The 25,234-nt window shown below is 41.4% G+C and overlaps 1 protein-coding gene across 2 annotated transcripts; it reads left to right on the forward strand.

Moving 5' to 3' along the window:
* The first annotated feature begins 4,356 nt into the window (after positions 1-4,356).
* Positions 4,357-23,494, forward strand: LOC134641793 (period circadian protein homolog 2-like). Of its 2 annotated transcripts, none has more exons than XM_063494369.1 (22): positions 4,357-4,500; positions 8,921-9,480; positions 11,286-11,378; positions 11,585-11,739; positions 11,862-11,983; positions 14,442-14,643; positions 15,457-15,508; positions 16,120-16,262; positions 16,911-16,989; positions 17,091-17,197; positions 17,289-17,442; positions 17,538-17,646; positions 17,735-18,014; positions 18,159-18,315; positions 18,439-18,575; positions 18,657-18,863; positions 18,959-19,204; positions 19,517-20,586; positions 20,746-20,965; positions 21,054-21,285; positions 21,399-21,549; positions 21,916-23,494. In XM_063494369.1, the coding sequence occupies exons 2-22, from the start codon at positions 9,029-9,031 to the stop codon at positions 22,075-22,077; spliced, it is 4,530 nt and encodes a 1,509-aa protein (XP_063350439.1). In that variant the 5' UTR covers positions 4,357-4,500; positions 8,921-9,028; the 3' UTR covers positions 22,078-23,494. The 2 variants fall into 2 exon arrangements, with proteins under 2 accessions (XP_063350439.1, XP_063350440.1); XM_063494370.1 differs by lacking the exon at positions 4,357-4,500 and adding an exon at positions 5,898-6,203.
* Positions 23,495-25,234: the final 1,740 nt, after the last annotated feature.

The following is a 25,234-nucleotide window of genomic DNA, read 5'->3' on the forward strand; positions in this document are numbered from 1 at the left end:
TGACCATATTTATATGGGATGGTGGCTTACTATGTTCAGAGGTGGAAAGAGTACTAAAATATTCTACTCAAGTAAAAGTGCTATTACTTTGATGAAATTTTACTCAATTACAAGTAAAATTACCTGTCTAAAAATGTACTCAAAAGTGAAAAGTAGCTCATTTAAAATGTACTCAGAGTAAAAGTTACATAGTTACTTTTTTGACAGCAGGAGGACAGCCTCCTCTGAGTAGTGCAAAAAAGACAATGGGCTATAAATCTTAAAATGGTTGTTGTTGTTTTTTTAATTAAAATAAAAACTTTACAAATTAAATTACAATAGCAGTTAAACTGCAAATCTTTAAATCAAAATGGGTAATGGTCACAAGTGCTGTGACTTTCCTAAATGACCCAAATAAAACCAAACTGTCAGGTATCACAGTGTTTTCAAGACAAAACTATATCATTCTTTCACATGAGAATGTGTTCTAACCTGTGAAATAAGAGAACAAGTCAAATGAACTTTTCAAAAGAACCATACAACAGCTGCTATAAAAATGTTTTTTACAATTGGCCCTGCCATACTGCACCTCTAGATAACAGTTCCTTTGTGTCCATCCTAGAGTGTTACTCTCTGAACTTCCTGTTAATTTTGAGGAGCAGTTGATTTTCAAAGTTAGTAGAGTTCAGCCTTGCTCGCTTCGCAGTGAACAGTGGTCCAGCACAGCTAAAGAGATGCTCACAGGCAGCTGAGGCAGGCAGGCCAGTGTTGAGTTTAAGAGAAAGTTTTTTTAAGTATGGAAATGAGTTCAGCAGGTCCATCTTACCAACCAACATTAGCCGTGTCGTTCACTGATGTCTTAACTTAATGTAATTAACTTGAGCACAACCTTTTTGCTACCACAATAGTACAAGTTTCATTTGCTCTGCTCTGCCACCTGAGAGCAGGTCAGCCACTAACCACAAGGTCAGTGGTTCGATCCCAGGCTGCTCCAGTCTGCATGCCAAATATCCTTGGGCAAGATACTAACCCCATGTTGCGCTCTGGTGCATCCATTGGAGTGTGAATGTGTATGAATGTTAGCTAGAGCACTTAAGAGCTTAGAAGAAGTGAATGTATTGGTTGTATAAAGTGTTTTGAGTGCTCAGACAGAGTAGAAAAGCGCTATATAAGAACCAGTCCAGTTACCATTTAACTTACCTCTACACGCTTGCGCAGGTCTGATGTGGAATTTTTAAAAGCTGCTAACTCGGTCTCTCTGAGCAAACACAGCTAACACTGCATAATAAGCTTGAAGCCGAAATGGTTCCTTAAATAAGGCCAGGGGTTCACAACGTTTTCTTCGAGTTCGATGTCAGCAGAATTCAACGGGGTTTGTTTTTTCGCTGGATCCATACTACCAATGTCAGACTCCGTCTCCATCTTTATTCTGACGCCAGTTTGTTCTCCTACCCATTATTCACTGCAGTATTTCCTAGTCCAAAGTGCAATGTTTTTTTGTTTTTTTTTACTCAGTAACAGGTGTGATTGAAAATGTAGTGAATTACAATACTTTTTCAAAAACATACTTAAGTAAAAGTAAAGTTACAGACTTTAAAAACTACTTTCAAAAGTACAAACACACAAAAATAATACTCAGTTACAGTAACGCAAGTAAATGTAATTCGTTACTTTCCACCTTTCCCTTTGGCTATGTTATCAGCTAAGGCTAGCTAGCCATGTTAGCAAGCTGCATTAATAAACTATATAAGTTCAATACACAGACAAACTGGTGCCAAGTATCAGACTAATAAAATAGTAGATTTTCTTACTGAAATTTAAAGCATAAACCTTTTAGATAGGTTGCACCACACAGCAAGCCACACTGTGTATCTTATACTTCCATTAGAAATGCTCCAAAAAGCACACAGACACAGTGAAGAGGTCCAGTTCAGGGCACTGAACTACTGTACTTAAGTCCAGACCTGAACAGGTGTAGCACCTATCAGTACAAATGGCAACACTTCTGAAGAGACTTATGGGCTAGAGTCGCAATACAATAAGAACTAGAAATTTTGAAACGACTTCATCCTCCCTAGTTTTCAGAAGTAACTGTAAATATATATATATATATATATATATATATATATATATATATATATAGATAGATATATATATATATATATATATATATATATATATATATACATAAAGATATACAGAATAATTCCTTCACTTGACATTAAAATAGTACAAGGGGGAAATGTTACTGGTTCTGACCCCACTGCACCTTTGAGTCACACCTTCCAAAACAATTGCTTATGATGTATGCATCAGCTTAGCACCCTAAACGCAGTAAGAGGGACTCTAGTCCAAGCCATCATTTTGTAGGAATACCATAAACTTTTCAAAGTAAAAGCCATAGAAAGTGTCACCCACTGATTCATGCCATTTTTTCCTGCCTTTCCTGTCTTGTTTCGAAAAGGGTCCAAAATCCAGGCCTCTGTGACTTCATAGCTTGTTACAGCCATGCCTAGCATGATGGATGCAGTTGGATAAGTTCACCGCCTGTACATGAACAGGGGGGTCAGGTACAATGACCTAGCTGTAAACTAATGCTGAATGCTTTTAAATTCTGTAAAACTGGACATTTTCACGTGAAATTATATGACTAGTGATTTGCTTTTGGAGCCAGCCCATGTGGCGGTTAGGGGTACTGCAGTTTTTAGAAAGTTTGCTGTGGTTTCATTTTCCAGCATCCAGGGGTTGCTGTGTCATCCTTTACACCCTGATATCACTGTATACAAATTACGTTTGCATCCAAACAGATATTTCAGGGCAAAATGGTTAAGTTCTACACTTTTCACGCCTCACTTTATTTTCTTATTCATTAGCCATATCTTTAAGAATCCAAATATATATATCTTTAAAAAATTAAAGCAGACAAATGGCTAATATGAACTGTGTAGTTTCACATGTGGGGCAATTAATGAAGAGGATTTCTGGTTAGATAATCATGAACAACAGTCAAAGCAGATGAAGCTATACACAGCATGATTCACTCTTGTTTAGGGACTTCCACCCACCTCCAGGATCTCCAAGCCTGCTCCCACTGCCAGCAAATGTGCGTAGTTTAGGGAGGAGTTAAAGGAGGGGTGATCCATGAATCAGTCTAATTATACAGAAAGTCAGAATCAGATCCACCTACACTTATAACCAAAGATGTCCTGAGAAAAACACAAAGCAAACATGCCAACAGGAGAGCCTCACATGCTGGGCTCTGGGTGATATCATAAAAGTGGCTTTACAAAGCGTAGGCTGAGAAGGAGGGTGTTCGTTCTCACATGTTCTAAGGAGTGCAGGCTTTTGCATGCTGTGTTGCTACCTGAGCCAGGGTGGGTGGCTGCTACTTGACAAGCAGTTACAAAGCTCAGAGTCCTGCGTAAACTGCTCTGTGGAGGATCTTGGCTCGAGAAGAGAAAGTATTGTGTTGTGGCTATCGTGCCAGCTTGTGGGAAAAAATATCCAGCAGGTGCTGTCCAGTCCCAGAAAAACAGTGATGAATAAGCTTGGCACAGTCCCGTTTATCATAGCAGCCCATTGAAAAGATTAAGGAGTAATAAAAGACTGCAAACCTTTTATTTCAAAGCTTAATGACGCAATCAAGGCGTAAAGGCCGTTTTTAAAATGTAGTTTGCTTTGGTTTGTTTGCATGACATATGATACACATCTGTACGTTAACTAACAAATGTATGTGGGCATGGTTTATCTGTGGTCTCTGAAAGAAAAAAAAACTCGCCACAACTAAAGGGTAGAAATAGATGTGACGCAAGTAAGAATGGAAAATGTGTCTAGCTGCCCCACCACAGACCTGTCCCTTTGCTTCGATAAACACTTTTACTGCATTATCGATGCTTGCGCTTCTGTTGAAAAGGTCACACAGGTCAAACATTTCAAGGCTTCCAACAGCAATCACGCAATAACTCGCACTTGCCTTCCCGAAATGAGTTTCTAACATTTAGACTGACTTTCATTTTCTGTGACACTTTTTTCTCTCTGTCATCATCAGTTCCTGTTCGTTTCCTCCTTGCATTTTTTGCATTTATGTAATTTTAACATTTGATAGGTTGTTGTGGATTCTGCTACTCACGCAGTCGTAACTGCCCCACTCTCACACAACATGAGATTCCACGTGCAGTCAAAGCCTTGTTTATATAAAACGACGGACAGCGCTCTAGGCCAATGAGCTTCCGCTATCGCAGTTCCGTCACGTTCTCCATGGAAACCCCTTGCTTCCAGCCAATCGGAAAACGCACAGGGAGGAGTCTAAATTGAGGTCGCGAGCCGGGCTCGGCGATTCGCTGATAGGCCTGTGCGGGAGAGAACCGGGGAGGATCCGTTCACTACTGTGTCAAGCCGTCTGACGCTCTGCTCCCATTGAGGAATACTGAACGTTATAAGTGGATGGTTTTCACGTGTCGCTTTTGATTTTACATCTCGCTGGAGACCACCGGAGAGAGGATTTTTCCAACTACTGCTCAGGTTGGTCAGATTTCATTTGCGCCCTTTCGTTTTAGCAAAAAAGGTTGACGGGCGAAAAAAATAAGTTGCATAACAAAAATGCGGTCTGCGCATGCGCGAACCCCGAGTTGCTCTACTTATTGTACTTTTAAAACCAAAAAATGCCGGTTATATTTTTTCTGTTCAGTCAGACAGCTAGATAAATGTTAGCTTTTATGAAATATGTCCTCTGCGGGTATCTCGCCGTGGATTTGTGGCTGCTTTTTAACGATTCGGTTACTTTTACATAACTGTGTCAGTGTACCGTGCACTGGATTGCAGGTCAACGTGTGTGTGGATTTTGAATAGCAGGTCAATGGAAGTTAGATGGGGGAAGGGGGGTCATTTTTTAATGTTTTTTCCTTTAATATAAACGTTATCTAATATGAGAGTATCTATGTGAGAAATGTCATATGCACGGAAGTGTAATATTAGACGTATAAAAAGGCTCTTCGTCAGGTTTTACTTTTTAGCTGCTCGCACTCGAAACACTTTTACAAAATGGCTTTGAATTGTTGGCACAATTATGGCCCGAGGAAGTGGTTTAATTTCTTTATATAAGATTTTTAAAAGTGTTTGTTAAATGTTTGGATTGACAAACCTGGGGAAGAAGAATAATCAGATTAAGATTATTTCTACCTAAAACTATTTAGGTCTTGTTAGAGGCCTACTCCACACACATACACAATTAGAATTGTTTGTCATTTGCACATTTTTGCCAGATTTAAAAAAAAAAAAAAAAGAAAGTATATACCGCGCATGTTATTCAAAAGCATTTATTTGAAGCCTAAAAATGGCACTTGAGCTGTTTTTTATTTTTCACCCCATACGTGTGGCTTTCATATTACAAAGCAGTTTCCCACAAGGCCAAAACAGTGATTATACCATGGCAACATGCAGCTACAGTAAATTTAAAAAAAAAAGTGTGTGTGTGATAACAATCAAAGAAAATTCATTCTAGCAAATTCTTTTTTCCCCCCAGTGTCTTCTTTTAACAATTTTTACAACTTGTATGTCATCGATAAAGTCAGCAGTCATCATTAATAAGTAATATCTTAAGTTGGTGGCATACACTGTGATGTAACTCACTCAGTCTGATGCCATTTTTATTGCATATTGAGATGGGCCATAACAGGAGGGGGTTAAGTAAAAATTATAGGTTTTGCCACCGTATGTGCAGCACCTTTCTACATCTATATTGATGTTGTCTTCCAGTAATATTTGTTAAGCCATGTTTTAACTTTGTGTGGATTGTCAGATGAGTTTATTTTTGTCAAAAATGTAACATTATGCCTTTATTGGTCTTCATGTGATTTCAGTTTCGCATGTCAGTTAAAAGTGCACTTCAGGAGGAGCTGCTTACAAGACAAACCATGTGGTTTTATGAAACAAGGCTACCATAGCTTTGTGCTGCGCTATGGCCAAATCCATGTGACTGGAGCATGGTTGTATAATGCCTGAGATCTGTGCTAGTGTGCTGGCTGTATAAGCCCTCTAGTTGAGGGCTGAGCTGGAAGCAGAGGGAGTTCAGTTTCATTATGTCATTATTCTGCTCAGCGACATGTTTGGCAGTGTTGCGGAGAGTTTAAGAAGACTTTCTGGTGGTTTGAGTTGTAATTTTTGCGCTTGGATGTTGTTGGATGCTGGTGTTTCTTGTGATGTTCATGGAGGAAGGGGGGTCACTGGTAAGCCCACGTCTGCACTGCATGGTCTTTCATTGCAGTTGAACACACTTTAAAGTACAGGATAGTAGTCAGATTTTCTTCAGCAGTTTCATGTATGGTTTGTTCTGTGTTATGTCCACAGGCAAGCCAGTGTTATGACAGTTTGCACAGGTTTCAGGGATCAGTGCTTAACATATGGTCGTGTTTGTGTGTGATTTGCAGTTTAGTAAAGCTGCAGTTTATCCATAGTGGACCGCTCCCACATAAGCACATGTGGGGGAATGATTTACATAAACATACTTCAACTACTTAAACTTTTTTGTCTGTTAACCTAATTTTTTTTTTCTCTTTTTGTGCATTTATTATTAGCTCTTCATGCTCCCTATATGAAATAATCTGAGCAATAAAACTAACTTTAGCTCATATATCGTAAACAAAATTTACCCGTGTGATTTTTATGAGATATGTGCTGACATGTATAGAAAGTAGCTAGAGGACACAATTCTAGGAAATGCTGGTCTTATTTCCTTAAAGAGAATGTAAATAATAATAATAGGAATAAATAGTTTGTTGCCATGATTACAAGCTGTGGTCTCTCTTTTGTTTGGGTGACATTATTCTAACCAGTTGTAATTCCTTGCTCTCTGCCGATTGGTCATTTCCAGCAGCCAATAAAACATCTCTTCACAGTGCCTGGCTGCTGCCTCCTTTAAACAAGAGTGGGTCATTTTCTAAGTGGAGTGGGTGGTTTGGAAAGTCTGCTGGGTTGTTTTTTTGTTTTTTTATATATATATATATATATATATTCTAGGTTTTTTAAAAAATAAAAATAAAGAACCTATTCCTAAAACTTTGAGAAGTTATGTAAAAGTGCTTATGTAAAGAGAGAAGAATAGACAGGCTGTTGAATGTGCGCGCTTACATAAATAGCTGCAACCTGACACTGGAGAGCAGCAAAACAGTAAAATAGTTTGGATTTGGCTTCAGTACCTGTTGCCGGTATTTCCTGTTCAGCTTTAAGAGACACAAATAGCTCCAACCACTGCTGAGGTGCGTGTAGGAGGATAAAAACTGATAAAACTGGATCTTGTATTTGTCTTTTGGAGACAGATTTTACTCCCCAAGATCTTCTAAAGGCTCTTATCTAATTGCGGCTTTACAGAAGCAAGTGGAAAAAGGTCTCTATTTACAGCATGGCTGAACTTCTAACACAGAAGTGGACAATTAGTTTTCTCAAGGGGCCACATGAGAAACTGCCACTGTTTTGGAGGGCCACACCAATAAGCTGAACTTAGTTCTGCTCAATAGTATAAAGTGCTATTGTTATTTTGCTTGTAATTTAATGACTTCATCTGCAGGTTCCCGAGTGTGTGTTGGGCTTGAAAAAGTACATTAATATCAGGTTCAATGTCCGAGGTGGAAATGCAAAGGACAGTGGACAGGTGATCGCTGGCAGAGGATCTGTATCTGGATTTTTCTAAACTTTGTCACTGAGAATGTTTGTTCACATATGAAGGTGAATCCAAAGAGAAGCATCTTCAGTGTTGGAATGTGAATAAAAATGCTGCTCTGCATACAAAATGCTATGCATTTCATGTGCCAATGGGGCTTTGCCTAGCAGTTTGGTATGAAAATAAAATTTAACAAAGTTGTATTGTGATTTTTTTTTTTTTTTTTTTTTTTTTTTTTTTCCCCCACAAAGTTACAAAAAACTGTACTGTTCTTTGATGAAGAGTTCATCAAGGAGTGTTTGGTGTTGGTAAAATGGGAAGCATTGGGGAGTCCTAATTTCCCATTAAACTCATGAGGGCTCCTCAGGTACAATTAAAGGGCCTAATGTGTTCTAGGGGCCACACAATGCCCAGGTCAGTTCTAACACTGACTTGAATGAGAGCCTTATATATTCACTTAAATAATTACGAAATATAATGTGGTTTTTATAAAGGTAATTGCTAAAAGGACTGTGCATCCACGGTCACTGTACTGTGTTACATAAGGCTATCTTTGATTTTTAATATGGACAGTTAATGTGTATGTGTGGGAGCTGTATCTTTAACATTAATGATACGACTGTTTCTCTTAAAGACTGCTTGTCAGGTTTTCCTCCTACCGCTTCATCGTGTAATTTGTGATGCAGCCATCCATACAGGAGACTACTTGAACAATAAAACCCAATTTTCATGCTTTTGTTTTGTTTCTGCTTCTCACATCCAAGTTGGTCCTGATTATGTGCAGGCGGCGGAGGTTTTTGTTTGTACTGTGTCAGCAGAGCTGTGTTTCATCTCTGGAGACTCCCCTTTTATTTGAAGAAGCACTTTAGAAAAACTGAACCAGATTAAGCTGGTCTGGGACTGATGTCTACCTGGAAAGGGCAAACGACTGGCCTATTTACTGTGCAAACCTTTTGAAAGATGTATGGCAGCTCCTTTGGTGTGACTGTGTGTTAGTGTTTGTGTAACAGCAAGATCATTTTATCTGTGCTGCGGTGCCCTTTTTATTTATGGTTGACTTTTGAAAATGTGGAGATGTGAGGCCACACAGGTTGATCAGATCAAAGTCATGGCTACTGTACTTTGATAGATGGGTTGATTTAATCCACATTGATTGCTTCTAATATTAGAGTTGTGTTCCTTCTGCTATTGATCTTCTATCATTAGAAGTGTACTGTGCTGTAAAGTGTTGGTATGAGTAATTTCACCTGTTTTTGTTTTGTTTTTTGTCTTGTTTGTTTATTTCAGACTGCATTTCCACTCCTGAGACAACAACCCCATTTATGCTACAGTGCCATCAACTTTGTGGCATTGCCATGTGGAAGGTAACTTAATCTTCCATCACTAACCTGTCCCATGTCTGAGGATAGTGATCCAAAGCACTACCTGTACTCAACCCTGGACGGGCGTGAACGGAACCGGGAAAGGGCAGGCTTGCACGTGGAGGAAGCGCAGGGCACTCCCTGCAGCTCCATTAGCCAGCTTCACCGCATGGCCAGCTACAGTGAGGGTTGTGGCGGGCAAGATGGGGTCGAACTCGAACCAGAGTTAGGATTGGCCTCCGAGGGGAGCGACAGCAGCCATGAGCACCCGGCCTCAATGGGGTCCCCGCATGATGACAGGAAGAGACCGCGCCCACCTTTGCACGAGGATGTGGAGATGGGTGGCAGTGGTTCGAGCGGGAGCGGGACAGAATCCCATGGCAACGAGTCACATGGCAATGAGTCCCACGGCAACGAATCGGTGGGCAGCTCAAACGGCAATGGCAAGGATTCCGCTCTCATGGAGTCCTCGGGGAGCAACAAGAGGTGAGAACTCATCGAAACCACTGAATCGTGGTAAATGAAGTTGTTGTTTGTTTGTTTTTTTTCTTTTTCTTTTTCTTTTTCCCACCACGGTGGGGGAGCGGACCAACTAGGTCACGGAAGTAAGGTTCATTAAAGTCATTGAAGGGCTGTTTGAGTTTTGCTGGGCTGAGTCATTGCTATAGTCCAGTAGACTGCTTAAGGTGGAGGAAAGCAAGTTGGGAATTGGTGTTTATTCCTAATCATGACTAATCAAAAATGACAATAAGTGTCGGTATAGGTTCGTATCAAAATGACATTTCACTATTTCCCATACTCATTAGGGTGTGAAATACTCAGCTCACACTCATATTATTGGACCTAATAATTACATGTCATTAAATTTGATTTCAATTCGGTTCCCACTTATAGTTTTCTGGTGGCCTCATCTTTTTTTGATTAACCATATGGGATTCTGAGATGTAATCCTTTAAATAATAGTCTTGTTTGAAGAAAATGGCACACTTGGTGAAGATTGTTGTTACATAACCAATGCTGATGCTTTCTCCATCTCCATTTACATCCACGAGGGGGGAGAAAATACTGGAAACGCATGTCAGCTATACTTGCAACAGTGACGCCTCAACTTGATTAGACTCCACACCTAATACTGTGTTTCCTTCATTCCACTGACTCTGATAGATTGAACTTGGGATTTATAATAGGGCTTGCTTAAAAGCCCTATTCCTTAGAGAATATGAGAAAATGTCTTTCTAACTTAATGTCCTTCTTAATAAGTTTATTGCTTCAGTGACTAATTTCATGTCATCTAAAATTTAAAAAGGAAAAAGAAGATTGCAAAGGTGAAAGTGCTAATCTCGAGACTTAAGAGACTAAATGGTACATCAGAAACCAGTGGATGACATCACGGTAGCTGCATCCATCTTTTATACTGTCTGTGCATCGACTGTACAGTGTCCACAGAACCACATCCGTTTGTCATACTCTGTTTCAAAATAGGACTTTATCACGTTTAAGAACAAACTTTGTGAACCTTTGTGTCATGATTTAAATTTGGGAGAAAGAGAAATAAAAGTGACCACAATGCATGTTTGTTAAAAGTCTATGTCAAAAGTCAGTTTATAACTTGTTCAAGAAAAGCTTTTTGTGGGTGGCTTGACCTGGTTGTTTAACCGCCCACAGAATTTTCCATTGCACCTTGCGTTTCTTGAATGCTCCTTTTTTTTTTTTTTTCTTTTTTTCCACTATACATTATCATAGTAGTCTTCTTTTCAAGGTTTAGTATTTGCCTCAGAGGTAACTAAATGAATTAAGAACTTGAAATGTTCTTTTTAAATATACATTTTCATGTGACTTGAAAAGCACACGTGGATATAATTGATTAATTACACTTAACATTTGTTCACTTTCTTTATTTGTCCTTCCAATATTTAAAAAAAAGAGCAGGTCATATGACGGTGCAATTCTAAGAACAGCCTATATCAGGGGTCCCCAATCCCAGTCCACGAGGGCCGGTGTCCCTGCAGGTTTTAGATGTGTCCTTGATCCATCACAGCTGATTTGAATGGATAAATTAACTTCTCAACATGTCTTGTTGAGAAGGTACTCTTGTCAAGTTCTCCAGAGGCCTGGTAATGAACTAATCATGTGATTCAGGTGTGTTGACCCAGGGTGAGATCTAAAACCTGCAGGGACACCTATAGCATCAAATTCTTGAATCACTTAAAATGTTTGCTCTTCATTTTTGTTGTTTTCTGGTTTTCCTGCACACCTTTGTTCATAACATGACATTGTCCTTGTGATTACAGCTCAAACTCTCATAGCCCCTCCCCGCCAAGCAGCTCCAACGCTTTCAGTCTGGTGAGCTCCGAGCAGGACAACCCATCAACCAGTGGCTGCAGGTTAGTACACTTCTGAACAAAGCCCAGCCCAGATCTACTGGTATTTAATGCAACAACAATTGGAAATGTGAACAGAAAGGTCTAGAACCCCTTGTCAGTACGTTCCCCTCCTGTTCTGCTCCCTTTGCTGGAAAGCCGAGTGTGACATCAATGGTGAGATCTTGTCATTTTGACACACGTGTCTCTGTCTCATTTGGGTCCTGCAGCAGCGAACAGTCAGCCAAAGCTAAGACACAGAAGGAGCTCTTCAAGACGCTCAAGGAGCTGAAGATGCACTTGCCATCAGAAAAAAGGAGCAAGGGCAAGTCGAGCACTGTCAACACGCTCAAGTATGCACTGCGCTGTATCAAACAGGTGAAAGGTAAGACTTGCCTTTGTTTTCATCTGTGTGTTCATGTTGTATGACTGATGTTATACTTACTTACATACTGAAAGTAAACTTTTATCTGATGTGTTCACTTATCCATATTGTCTTGGTTGCAGCCAATGAGGAGTACTACCAGATGCTGATGATTAACGACAGTCAGCCACCAGGGTTTGATGTAACATCTTACACCATTGAGGAAATCAACAGCATCACCTCGGAATACACCCTTAAAAACACCGTAAGTACCACTGCTCTTTACCTCATCTTAAAGGATAAACAGCTAAACCAGTCTTATGCCTGAATGGTGAAAACCAATGTTATTAATGATAACAGTGATAACAAAGTTGACTTGGAGATGAGCAAACTACCAATATCAGATACATGCTGTATAGCTAATTGGCTAGCTATTAGCTGCTACTATAGAAAACAACTGTTAGTTATTTTCTTTCTTTGAGACATTTTATGATTTACTGTTAAGTATCGTCAGTGTTTTTCAACATTATTCAGAAGTTTGTGTCATGAGTCATATTAGCTAGTGAAGTAACTTGGCAAGTTAGCCAGCTTTCATTTCTAATTAGATTTGGTAGCAATGAAGTTGGCAAGTGAGATATGGCCAGTCAGCTGGTTGTACCATAGCACTGCTTTAAGAAACCGCATAATGATGGTAATTCTTTTAAAGTTGGCTGTAAGTAAGTTATCAGATTAGTTTGGATGAATTAGCCAATCCTTACCCTCTCAAGACACTTTGCTACATAAGATCACTTAGAATATTTTTTTAACTTGTTAGCAGAGAAGCTATCATTCGCTAATGAAGATGAAAGGCCCATCAGTAGCCAGATGGGCCTCTGACTTTTGTTGCCTAATGTTAGCATATCTGCTAATGTAGTCACATTCCATTGCTAAGCTAAGTTGAGTGCTAACATTATAACAACACTGAAAGTTTTCTGTTTTTGTTTTATTGCTTGTATGTGGGCTTTCCTGGTATTATTCATTATTTACTTTATTTCTAAGCTAGACTATATGGACAAAACCATTGGGCAACCTACATATTACATGTACAGGAACTTTTATGACATCTCACTCTAAAGCCCTCAACATTAATATGGAGCATCCACTCTTCGGGAAAGACTTTCTGTAAGCTTTTTGAGTATGTCTGTGGGAATTTTTTCCCCATTCATCCAGAAGTGCCTTTGTGAGGTTAGATAGCAATATTGGATACAACTTGCAATTTCTAGTTCTTCCCATAGATGTTAGATGGGGTTCAGGTCAGGGCTCTGTGCAGACCAGTCAAAGTTCTTTCACTAAAGAGAGGTGCAATTTATCGCTCACTTTCGACACCGCTCCATCCAGCGGTTGAGTTTGTGCTTGTTGATGTAAAGTTTGCATTCAGCTGCTCAGCCATAAAAGGTTGTGCCATGAAGCTCTTGGTACACAGTTTGTGTGCTGATGTTAATACCAGATCAGTTTTGGAAGTCTGCAGTTATGGAATCAGCACATTATTGATGACTTTTACTTTTGCACTATGCACCTCAGCACTTACAGTCAATACAGCTCTCTAACTTTATATGGTCTGCTGCTTTGTGGTTGATATGCTGTGACTCGCCCATTGCAATAATACCACTTACAGCTGATCATGGAAGATCTTAGAGGGAAGACATTTAACAAGCTGACTTGTTACAACAGTGGCATCCTAGTCCAGTAACACTCAGCCAGACTCAAATTTAGGAAGATCTAGTTGCATAACTGCATAACTAGATGCTTGATTATATACACTTGTAGCCATGAGACTGAAAACACCTGAATTTACAGATTAAGAGTTGTGGCCCAACACTTTTATTCGTGTACAGTGTGTGTCTGTGTGTGTCTTACCCTGCGCACGAACTGAGTTCACATGGAAAACCACTTTCACATTCAGAACACAAGTGTACTAGTCAATTTTGTTCTTACAGCTGTGCATGTATGTATGTTAGTAAATCAGACGCATCCATGGGCTTGTAGGCAGTGAGCCCAAGACTCTAGGCTCACTACCTACAATCTTACAGTTTTATTTGGATACCACCACCACCCCCATTTCCCTGCACTGTTAAGGCAACAAAAGCAGGAGAAAGTCTGTCTCAAGAAACCTAATTATAGCATTCAAGAGGGAAGCCAGAAAAGGCAGAGATTTCTCCACAGGGGTGATGACCATTATAAAAAAGAACACGCTTTATTGTTTATTTATTCTTGAAGTTGATGTAGAAAAAATAACAGACGTAAGATAAAGAATAAAATGGGGGATGACAAGGAGCAGCCGATCTGTCATCTGAGTAGTAGTAGTAGTAGTAGTCAGTTTGAAGATGTGTTTTTTAAATCTTCTGAGAGGGCTAGAAGTACCTAATTTGGTCTAAAGTACATCTAATTTTATTCATGAAGTACAAACAAAATCAGGTATTTAAAATATTGAGAAATCACTGATTGTGTACCAAATGTTTGTATTTGTCTTAGCCAGTGGACTGATTTGAATGTTGTTTTAAAAAAAATAAAATAAAACAAGTTGCGTTGCAATTTGATCAGACATATTAAAAAACAAATTGTACAGTGCAGTACACTTTGTGAGAAACTTTAACTTGTAGAAACATATGCCATAGAGTTCTTTGACATTTTTGTAAAGTGAGAATAATCGTAAATGATTAACATCTTTTTGTTTTTGCCTTTAGGATATATTCGCTGTAGCAGTGTCTCTCATCACGGGGAAGATTGTTTACATCTCTGACCAGGCAGCATCCATCTTGAACTGCAAGCGGGAAGTGTTCGACAACGCCAAGTTTGTGGAGTTCTTGACTCCTCAGGATGTCAGCGTGTTCTACAGCTTCACCACTCCATACCGCCTGCCCTCATGGAGCATGTGCACAGGAGCAGGTAAGGATGACGACTGCAGGTTTGAGCTGCACAAAAGCACACACGTGTATATGTATAAATATAAATGAGATCTATTTTTGTCTCCTTGACATAATTGGTCGTACAGTATGGTAAGGGGCACTGTAGACACGGATGGTAAAATTTCCAAAATAGGGTCACACGGCAAACCCACATGAAACACATGCACCACCTGCACATGGACGTATTTCCTCCACATACTCATGTTCATACATGCATAGCACATATTTCATTAGCATTCTCAATCACACATTAATAAATGTATGACACTAACAAATGTGGCATGTTTGGCAGTCAGAAGGTCTGTGTTAACTGATCATGTGTACACCTTCAGGTTCTATTGCATTTAGATTCTTCTTATCACAGAGTTGGTGAATTATTGGGTTGTAATGTTAATTTTCTGTCAAGCGGTCATACAAATTCCACAAACTCATTTCAGAGATTAAAAATTTGTGCATTATCTTTCAAACATTTTCTCCAACGGGACTTTTATGTTCTATAGTTGATTGCACTCCCACTTTAACAACTGGAAGCTGGTATCAGTTCAGTGAATTCCAGCATTTCCACTCATAAGCGTCTATAATTTTTTGTCAATAGTCTCAAAAATGACTTTTTTATAAACTTATGTAGTATAATTGCATCTCTTGCATTCTTATCTATGATACATGAGAGGCAAACTTCTCAGGTCTGCTGAAGAGTATTTTGAATATTGATGACTGACAGATGGCTGAGTGGGAAGTACTCATGCTAATTCAATTATTCATCCCACCTTTTTCCCCTCTTCTTTTTATTCAGAGTCATCTCCCACGGAGTGCATGCAGGAGAAATCCTTCTTTTGCCGCATCAGGTGAGTGGCAGCAGCCGGCAGCTGCTTTGATCCACAGTTTCCTGTCCAAGCAAGCTCTGAGTCAGAGGTGGGATGGTGGGTAGGAGAGGGGAAAAGTGAGAGGAGGGAGGAAGTCAGCAGCTTTGAGCTTTTGAACCGCATCTCCATCTAGTGGCCAGATGGGGTACCTGCTATTGCTCATTTAAACTTTAAAGTTGTATATTTATATAATATAGGTTGAGCTGGTTTGGACATGTATAGAGGAGGAATATGCCTGAACATGGATAACAGGAGGATCAAAAGAAAGGTTCATGGATGTAGAAAGAGGATTGTTGGTGTGACAGAAGAGGGTTAGGTTGAGCATTGTAAGTTAATTTTTCTACAAGATGCAGTATTTTCTACCACAAATGTTGATTTTATGAAAGAAATAATGAGCTTAGGACTAAAACCACAGTTAACTAAATAATTACAGTAACTACACTACATGATTAGTAGATAAACTGGTAAAAGGATCTCTTAATGTTCAGCTTTTAGCTCATTTGTTTTTCTCTTTTTTATTTTGAAAGCCAAAAAAATATATATCATCATTCATTATTATGAAAGGGTCTTGACATTGTGTGTTTGCATTCTAGTGGTGGCAAGGACCACAAAGGAGACCTCCAATACTATCCTTTCCGGATGACTCCGTACCTGATGAAGGTCCAGGACGTTGAGCTGGCTGAGGAGCAGTTCTGCTGCCTCCTGCTGGCTGAGAGGGTGCACTCTGGATATGAAGGTGAGAACTGTGCACTGTTTTAATAAAGCACTCAAGCGTATCACCCAATAATGAATGCAGTTTTATTTTGTTTACCAGTTACTTCTGACATGAATCAGATGGGAAAATAAAGTCATTTGTTTCACACGTTCAGAAGTTGAACCAGTTTTATGGTTCTCTATATTATCTTATGATAATCTCTATAAACAAGTTATCATCCATCCAATACTGTTGCCACTGTAAAAACTGATCACCCAGAAAACAAGGAAATAGCATTAGGTTTTTTCTGCAAGGCCATTTTAATCTGATTAACTTTTTTTTTTTTTGTGTCACATTTTTAAATTAGGTTTTAATTAAACTAATTAGTTGGACAAGGGTCCAGGTCTCCTTTAATAACAAAAGCAGCCTTCAGAAAGTGCTTAAGATTCAATAATAGATTCATTGTTTCATAGTTAGTTTGTTTGTTTGTTTGGTTTTTTTTATCCAATTGATCAGTTTATTACCGATCAATCCCCTTGCTCATGTTTTGAAAGTTCAAAACTAGCTCGTGTGAGTTTAATCCTTTTAATGTGAACCAGGAAATGCTGTCTTCCTTTTCATGTTTCAGGGGATTAGTGTACAATCATTTTGTTTACTGACATTTTTTTTCCCTTCCCTTCTCACACCTAGCTCCCAGAATACCTCCTGACAAGCGTATCTTCACCACAACACACACCCCTAACTGTGTGTTCCAGGATGTGGATGAGAGGTGAGTGGACTGAATCCTTCTATAATCCTTACAGTGGTGCCTTGTGTGAAGTCATCCTGCTGGCCTGTTTTCTACTAAAGTAATTACTGTTTTCCCCATAGGGCTGTGCCTTTATTGGGGTACCTCCCTCAGGACCTGATAGGGACCCCCGTGCTGCTCAACCTACACCCGAGCGACCGACCCTTGATGCTGGCTATACATCGCAAAAGTACGAACATTTGCATGCATACCTGGACTGTCTCACTGCGTTCTTATACTCTGAGCTCTTCCGCTCACACTTTACCTTCTGTTACCAACAGTTCTGCAGTACGCTGGTCAGCCGTTTGATCATTCTTCAATACGTTTCTGTGCAAGAAACGGAGAGTACATCACAATCGACACCAGCTGGTCCAGCTTTGTCAATCCCTGGAGCCGCAAGGTCTCCTTTGTCATTGGCAGGCACAAAGTGCGCATGTAAGTATTCCCACTATGGTGGGGTTTTTTGTTGTTTTTTGGACATCTGTATTTATGAGGACATTAGGTGACAACTCTATGCCTGCATGTTTCAGGGGTCCTGTGAACGAAGATGTTTTCGCAGCACCGGCTTTCCATGGAGGGAAGATCATAGATTCAGACATCCAGGAAATCAGTGAACAGATTCACCGGCTGCTGCTTCAAGTATGCACACACACACACGCACACGGTTCACTTTTACACACACACAAGAGGCATTTGACAGCTCCTCTAACAGCCACTCTCTCTGCAGCCGGTCCACAACATGGGCTCCAGTGGTTATGGTAGCCATGGCAGCAATGGATCCCACGAGCAGCTGGTGAGCATCAGCTCATCCAGTGAAAGCAATGGGAACATTACAGCAGGGAACACAGCAGAGGACACAGGCAAGACCAAGCCCGCCAGGACTTTCCAGGAGGTCTGTAAAGGTGTCCACATGCTCAGGAATCAGGACCCTCAGATCGGTCTGCATTCCCCATCTCCCACGCCGTCACCTTCTCTCCCCAAACATGAGCAGAAGAAGACCTCTGAGAGTGAGTCCAGTTGGCAACTATTAAGTTCAAAATAAACAAAGTGATTATTAATTTAAGTACATCAGAAACGCATGCAGAGTGTCTTTTGGTTCTCCTGCCTGTCTTCTCGTGTGTGTTTCTCATATTATCTCCTCTTCTCTTTAGCATTGGCAGCTCAAAGATATTCAACTGTGCGTCCAAAAGACTCAGCGCCCCCTCTGCAGGCCAGAGACAGTACTGCAGCCAGCATGGAGGACTTCACCTGCAAAGACCAGACTGTGTGCTCCTACCAGCAGATTAGCTGCCTGGATAGTGTCATCAGGTCAGGCATAGATTTGGTGGATGAAGTCATTTGCACAGTAATCCCTGTGCAAAGGCAGAGAGATCATGCTCTGTTTGCACAATATCAAAGCTCTCTCATTTAAAACTCCTTCTTGTTTCTTAGGTATCTGGAGAGTTGTAATATACCCATCACAGTGAAAAGAAAATACCAGTTCTCCTCAAACACCACCTCCTCCAACTCAGATGATGACAAGAAGGGCTCAGAGGATGGCATGCAAGTGCCTCAGGATACAAATGCAGGTATGTAGTAATCATTGCATCTGTGCACACAAACTCAGTCTAAGGTACTGGCTCAGCACTAACAGAATCTTTCTCATTTAGATCCCTTGATGTTGGATTCTCAGTCAGGCCTGTCAAACATGAAAGCACTAAAGAAGCCTCCATCTGGGGCAGCTGCTGTGGTGGGAGGCCCCCTGGCACCCCTCACTCTGCCCAGTAAGGCGGAGAGTGTGGTGTCCATCACTTCTCAGTGCAGCTATAGCAGCACCATCGTACATGTGGGGGACAAGAAGCCTCAGCCAGAGTCTGGTGAGTTTCTATGTCCGCAGAAACATAGCAGGACTGTCATTAGCCGTGTTTTAATGAGTTTATTTGACTGATGTTTATGGCACTGCTTTGTACAGAGATAATTGAGGATGTTGCAGAGAGCCCAGCACCCCCTGCGCTGCCTGTCAGTATGGTGTCTCCACCCAGCCAAGAAAAGGAGGCCTACAAGAGGCTGGGCCTGACCAAGCAGGTGCTGGCAGCACATACCCAGAAAGAGGAGCAGGCCTTCCTCAACCGATGCAGAGAGCTCCGTAATTCCAGGAGCTTCCAGAGGGACTGTTCCACATACCTGCACAAGCACAGAGGTCCACCCAATGTTGAAGGTACTGTAAGCTTCAAATTGAGCTTTTCTGCTTTGTTGGGAGAAGATATAGTTTAGCTAGAAGCTTAACAACTGAGGCTACCAAACACAATAAAAGTTCTACAAAGAGGAAATAAGGCTCACCTTTAGATTGACTTTATCTTTTTTTTTAATCTTATCTTATCTTTTTTAATCTTATGATTTTACCAAATTCCCAGTTCATGTGGGGAGTATATTCCTGGTCTCCAGTTAGTGCACATCTACATGCATTTTTTTTATTCTCCAACTCAACAAAAATGACATTCTGACCTCTGCGTCTATATCCTCATCTCAGAATCACCTGGACCACGAGGCACTGCTAAACAAGGCACCGTTAGGCCAGAAACTACTGCCAAGAAGGGTAACCGCAACAGGAAGTCCAAGAAGCCACGGATGAAGCATCCCGATTCATCAGACAGCGCTGTGTCAAACCGTAAACCACGGCCCCCTCTCCAGGGCCTCAACCAGACCTCTTGGTCCCCATCAGAAGCATCGCAGTCAGCTTTTAATGTGTCCTACCCCACCATGGTGCCTGCATATCCGCTCTACCCACCAACACCTGCTGCTCCAGCTCAGGCTCCCCGACCGGACCCCTCTCTCTCTACAGGATTTGGAGAAGGGCAGAGCACCCAAGCCCCGCCTACTGCCACTCAGTTTCCTGCACCCATTGTTACACCTGTGGTAGCTCTGGTGCTACCCAATTACATCTTCCCCCAAATAGGACAAATAGGAGCTGCTCCGAGACCACCATTTTTCCCTGAGCAGGCCCAGCCGCAGCCTGCATTCGCTACCCAGCAGCCCTTTCAGCCCCCTCAGCCAGCCTACACCATACAGACGCAACCCCCCTTCACCAGCCAACAGCCATTTCCTGTGCAGACTGCCTTCACCCCCCAGCAGCCATTCCAAGCTGCCCAGACCCCTTATACTACCCAGCAGCCTTTCCAGGCTGCTCAGGCCGCATTCTCTACTCAGCAGCCGTTCACCGCCCAGCCGTCTTTCCCAATGCAGGCCCAGTTTGTGGCTCAAGCCCCCTTTCCACCTCAACCTTTCCCCTACAGTCTCTCCAGCGAGCCTCCCAAAACCCCTGCAGCGGAGCCTCGAGAGGGTGCGGCGTCACGATCTTCCACCCCTGCTTCTGGGGCGAGAGAGCCTGCCACATCACCGCCGCTGTTTGAGTCCCGCTGCAGCTCGCCCCTGCAGCTCAATCTGCTGAGCATGGAGGAGGGGCAGCGCTCAGTGGAGCGTCAGGACACTACAGTAGCCTCTGCTGGAGGACAGGGCGGCAGTGCGGCAACAGCGTCTGTAGGAGTGGGAACAACAGGGGATAAGAACGGAGGCGCCTCCAAGTCTGATAGCCAACAGCAGGTAGGATTCACAGGACATTTACAAATACTAACACAGTGAATCGAAACAAAGTTACTAACTTGTACAGGTGCCAGCACTTAAACACAAACTGTGTCACAGCGTGCCAGTGGAGAGTGATTGTGGAATTATCTCTGATGTGTGCACCACCTTGTGTCTTAGGTGGAGTCTCCAGGAGACGGGGCTCACAGTGACGGGAACTCATCGTCCTGCGACCTGCTGGACATCTTGCTGCAGGAGCAGGAAGACTCTCACTCTGGTACCGGATCAGCCACGTCTGGATCCATGGGCTCAGGGTCGGGCTCTGGACTGGGCTCGGGATTAGGCTCAGGCTGCATTGGCTGTGGTACCTCAGCTAGCGGCGGTTCTGGCAGCAGAACAGGTCAGTAGTTGAACATTGAGGTCTGACAAGAGTTTCCACAAAATTGAAGTTTTTTTTTTTTGTGACTCTGTCTTTGTCTCCCCCACAGGGAGCAGCAACACCAGCAAATACTTTGGCAGTGTCGACTCTATTGAGCACGACCCCAAGTCTAAAAACAAGATGAGGGGAGAGGGCGGGTCTGAAGGCGGCAAGCCGCAGGACAAAGTCTCATCTCGAGGGGAGGGAGAGCATTTCATCAAGTATGTCCTACAGGAGCCCCTCTGGCTGCTGATGGCCAACGTTGACGACAAGGTCATGATGACATATCAAATGCCATCCAGGTGAGTCACTAAGTGGAATTAAATATTATAAGCTTCACCACTTGTATGAAGTATTAACCTTTTAACTCCATTAAATATCGTTCACACAAATGTATTTGTTTTCCGACCATCAGAGATATTCAAAGGGTTTTGAGGGAAGACAAGGAGAGGCTGAGGCAGATGCAGAAGAGCCAGCCTCACTTCACATCAGACCAGCGACGAGAGCTAGTGGAGGAACACCCCTGGATGAGGAGGGGAGGCCTGCCTGCTGCCATCAACGTTAAGGTGGGGGACAGACACAGTTTGTCAACACGCTTTTAGCATAGTTTAAAAAAAAACCCACAGCACTCCCATTGCAAATAATTTGAAAAAAAGTATACCTGACACATGGAAAATAACGTGACTTGTGTTCTGCAAAAAACACAATAGTTGTACACTACTTTCTGCAAATGAACTTTATAGGGAAGATGGCAGTTTTCATGCAGGTTTGTGCTGCTCAAAGTCATTACAGATAACTGACGAGCCAATAATGAGACAAAACAAATGTAATGAAGCAAAACAATTAAAAATATAACCGTAAAATGGATTCAAATGAGCTAAATGTATATCTATAAATGTTGTTAGGTAACGATGGCATGTGTTTGTGTTCAGGAGTGTGTGTACTGCGAGGATGCGGCAGCGGCACCCATCGAGGAGGACCTGCCTGACATAGACATGAGCGAGCTGGGCGAGGAGCTGAGCAGAGAGAGTCAGAACACCCAGAGCCAGTCCGAGGAGCCTCAGCCTCAGCCTCAAATGGAATCAGGCTCCTAAACAGCCAGCAGAGGGCATGTGCATAAATAGACACTATGGATGTGACAAACAGCTGTGTGCCTGACCATCCTGAAGAACACATACATGCACACTACAAGCAGAACTCTGTGTTGTGAGTGTGATGGTTAGGAGGGTGTACACTGCTTGTGTGTGGGTGTAGGACTGCTACTGTGGTCCAGTTCCTAATGCACCCCAACAGGGGGCAGTAGTGCTGTATGGGGGTTTTGTGTGAAAGACCCCCATACAGCAAGTCACTTTTTCCATCTGTCACACACACATTCTTTGAAAAGGCCTGTCTCTATTTTTTTATTTATTTCTCTTTTAAAGGCAGAGCGCATTATAAATCTAAAGCTAATGACTGAGAGATACTACTTTTAAATATGTAAGATTTTTAAATGTTTTTTTTAATTTTTTTTTATTCTAAGTGTCAAGCTGTCAGAAGCAGCCAGGGTTTGCCGTTAGAAGTTTCTCCTGCCCAATTTTGTTTGTTTATTCCTGACTCACCACATGATCCCATTTAATAACAAAAACGGAAAACGACAAAAAAAACAAACTTCACAGCCCAGGATCCACGTCATTTTCTTGTTAGGAATAGCTGAATAGTAGAATAGTGGGGATTCTCATTGGATGATGAAGGTCAGTGGGTGGGGATTGGCACTTTTTGTATTGAATGACTTTTTATGTCACTGCTTGTCCTGGACCTGAGTACTCAAAGTATGCAGGCGCAGCAGTGTTAGCACCAGACAACAGCCAGCAGAGCGACATGCGGAGGCTGGCCGGAACTTTCCTCAACTCTGACAATCTTATACCTAATGATAAAAGCTATCCGTTTATGGGTGTTATTTATTATCTAGCAAACAATCTGCCCAGAATATTTTTAAGCCAAATCTGTTCAGCTGAAAGACTAATGTATTGCATTTCTAAAAGCTTGGAAACGCTACAGGAATTTTAAAGTCGCTTAAGCAGCAGAGCTAGCCTCTCCTTTTTTCACAGCACAGTCTGTAAGTGTTGCAGGCCTCTGCAGACCTTACAAAGCAGCTCAGGTGCTATGACAAAAAGTGGGCATCATCAAAGATCAAGAAGCTGCCAAAATATTTTTGTAAAACGAAGCAAATGACAGAGAAGCGATGCACTAAGAGCGAGGACTTGTAGAAACTTCAACTCCGAAGCAAGCTCAGTTTCTTCTTCTTTTTTTGTTTCTTTTTAAAGAGAAACTTGCAGCCATACATTTTCTAGAAAGATGAGTAATGTCTTTTCTGTCAGTGTGGTGCAGCTCCACTACATAATTTCACTTTTAGAACAAATAACTACATTTTTAGGGATTTTTGTTTTTAATGCAACCCTTTTTCCTTCTTTTCTGGATCTATTTTTGCATCAAAAATTAGAACCCAATGCCTCATTTTTCTTCTTCTTTTTTTTAAATAATGCTTTCATGCATGTCAAAAGGACTAAATCATGAGTCTCTGCAGGTGCAGCAATACAGATCCTGGAGTACTGTGAAGCCTATTGGCCGGAGCAGATGCGTGACGCTGACGTCATTGCTCAGCATCGGCACTGACGTCTGCATGAAGGTGGGAAAGCAGTATTACATGTGTAGCAAATAAGAGGGATGATATTTCCCTGCTATTTTTTTCCTCTTTTTTTTTTTTTTTTTTTTTTTTTGGGTGAAAGTGGAGTTTTTTACACTTTGGCCCGAGAAACATCAGCTCCTACCATTAAGTAAACGGGTCCACCCTGCCTCTGCTTAATTGACACAAACCGTACAAGAAGTAGAGACCACTCTGGTGCTAAGGCAGAGAAACTGTTGGGCAGGGCTTGCAAGTGTACCTGGACCAAGAGCATCTCACCAACTTAGTTTTTCTTCATGGTTTTTGGTTTCTCGTTAACTTGGCAGTCCTTTTTTTTTTTTTTTTTAAATATATATATTATTCTGTTTTTCTATTTTTCTCTTATTTGTGCGTCTTTATTTTGTTTGTGTGACTTTGGGGAAGAGCTTTTTTTTGAGTGTCATTGGGGACGAACCCTACCTCTTAGAAATCCCAGGTTCATGTTACTGTAAGCAGAACGTATGTGGAATGTGTATGCACCTGTGGGCAAAGCGCAATGGACAGAGCGGTGAGATACTCTGAGTGATTCCAGTGACTGAGGGCTCGTACGGAGACTCTTTGCCTCGGACTGGCAGAGGTTTATGGACTCCTCCTGAGGAGAGTACCGGCGCCTCTCACCATCTTTAGTAACTGCATCTTTCTCTGTCATTAATCTCTTTTTCTGTGCAAAATATCTCCAAGGAGCCTGCAACGCTCACCTGTGTATAAAAGACCGGATATGTCTCAAGTCATGTTTAAAACTGACTTTGTTTCATAAGTCTCCATAAAGAGAGAGACGGATTTTAAACACTGGTGATCTGTTGGACGTTCCTTGACCTGTAAATGCGTACACAGTATCGGCACGTGATGTCGTGTATGGTTATATAAACCTGTCTCATTACCACTGTGAGTCTGTGGTATAAGAATCTGGCACATTTCTGTGCTTTTTTTTCCTTTTTCTTTTTTTTTTTTAATTTTGAGGTGAGATGTCTTGTTTGACAGATGTTGAACAGCCCCATTTCCAAAAACGTTGGGATGTGGCATAAAATTTTAAATAAAAACTTAAAGCACGGACCTGCAAATCCTAGAGACAAATTCAAAATGCTGCATTTTCTTTTCTGAACTATGAAATGTGTCCGTTTTAACATTAAATATGTTGTCTTTGTACTCATATATATCTAGAGAGAGAGTTTAAATGTGTAGCTTTTTGTTTTTATTTTGTTTTATGCAGTGTTCGAACATTTTTGGAAAGTGGGATTGTGTAATAAAGCTGCAAAAATAGAACCACTCTGATTTCTGTGTTCTTTTATTATACATGAAGCTAAACACTAAAGAGGGCATATGGAGTCCAGTTAAATGGCTTTTTGTGTTTGGCATTCACACAAATCACATTTAAATTCTAGGAAAAAAATATTGCTTGACTCCTTTTTAATCTCCAAAAGTTGATTCTGAAACGTTTCGTCACTCATCCAAGTGACTTCTGCAGTCAGCTGAGACTGCAGAAGTCACTTGGATGAGTGACGAAACGTTTCTCCCACAAAACGCTACGTCCAGATGAACAGAATCAACTT

The sequence above is a fragment of the Pelmatolapia mariae genome, linkage group LG14 (genome assembly GCF_036321145.2).
Source record: "Pelmatolapia mariae isolate MD_Pm_ZW linkage group LG14, Pm_UMD_F_2, whole genome shotgun sequence".
NCBI classification, from domain to species: domain Eukaryota; kingdom Metazoa; phylum Chordata; class Actinopteri; order Cichliformes; family Cichlidae; genus Pelmatolapia; species Pelmatolapia mariae.

Coding starts and splice junctions, on each gene's coding strand:
- LOC134641793 (XM_063494369.1), top strand. CDS start 9,029: ATGTCTGAGGATAGTGATCCAAAGCACTACCTGTACTCAACCCTGGAC. Junction 9,481..11,285: donor TCCTCGGGGAGCAACAAGAG/GTGAGAACTCAT, acceptor TTGTGATTACAG/CTCAAACTCTCATAGCCCCT. Junction 17,647..17,734: donor TTCACCGGCTGCTGCTTCAA/GTATGCACACAC, acceptor CTCTCTCTGCAG/CCGGTCCACAACATGGGCTC.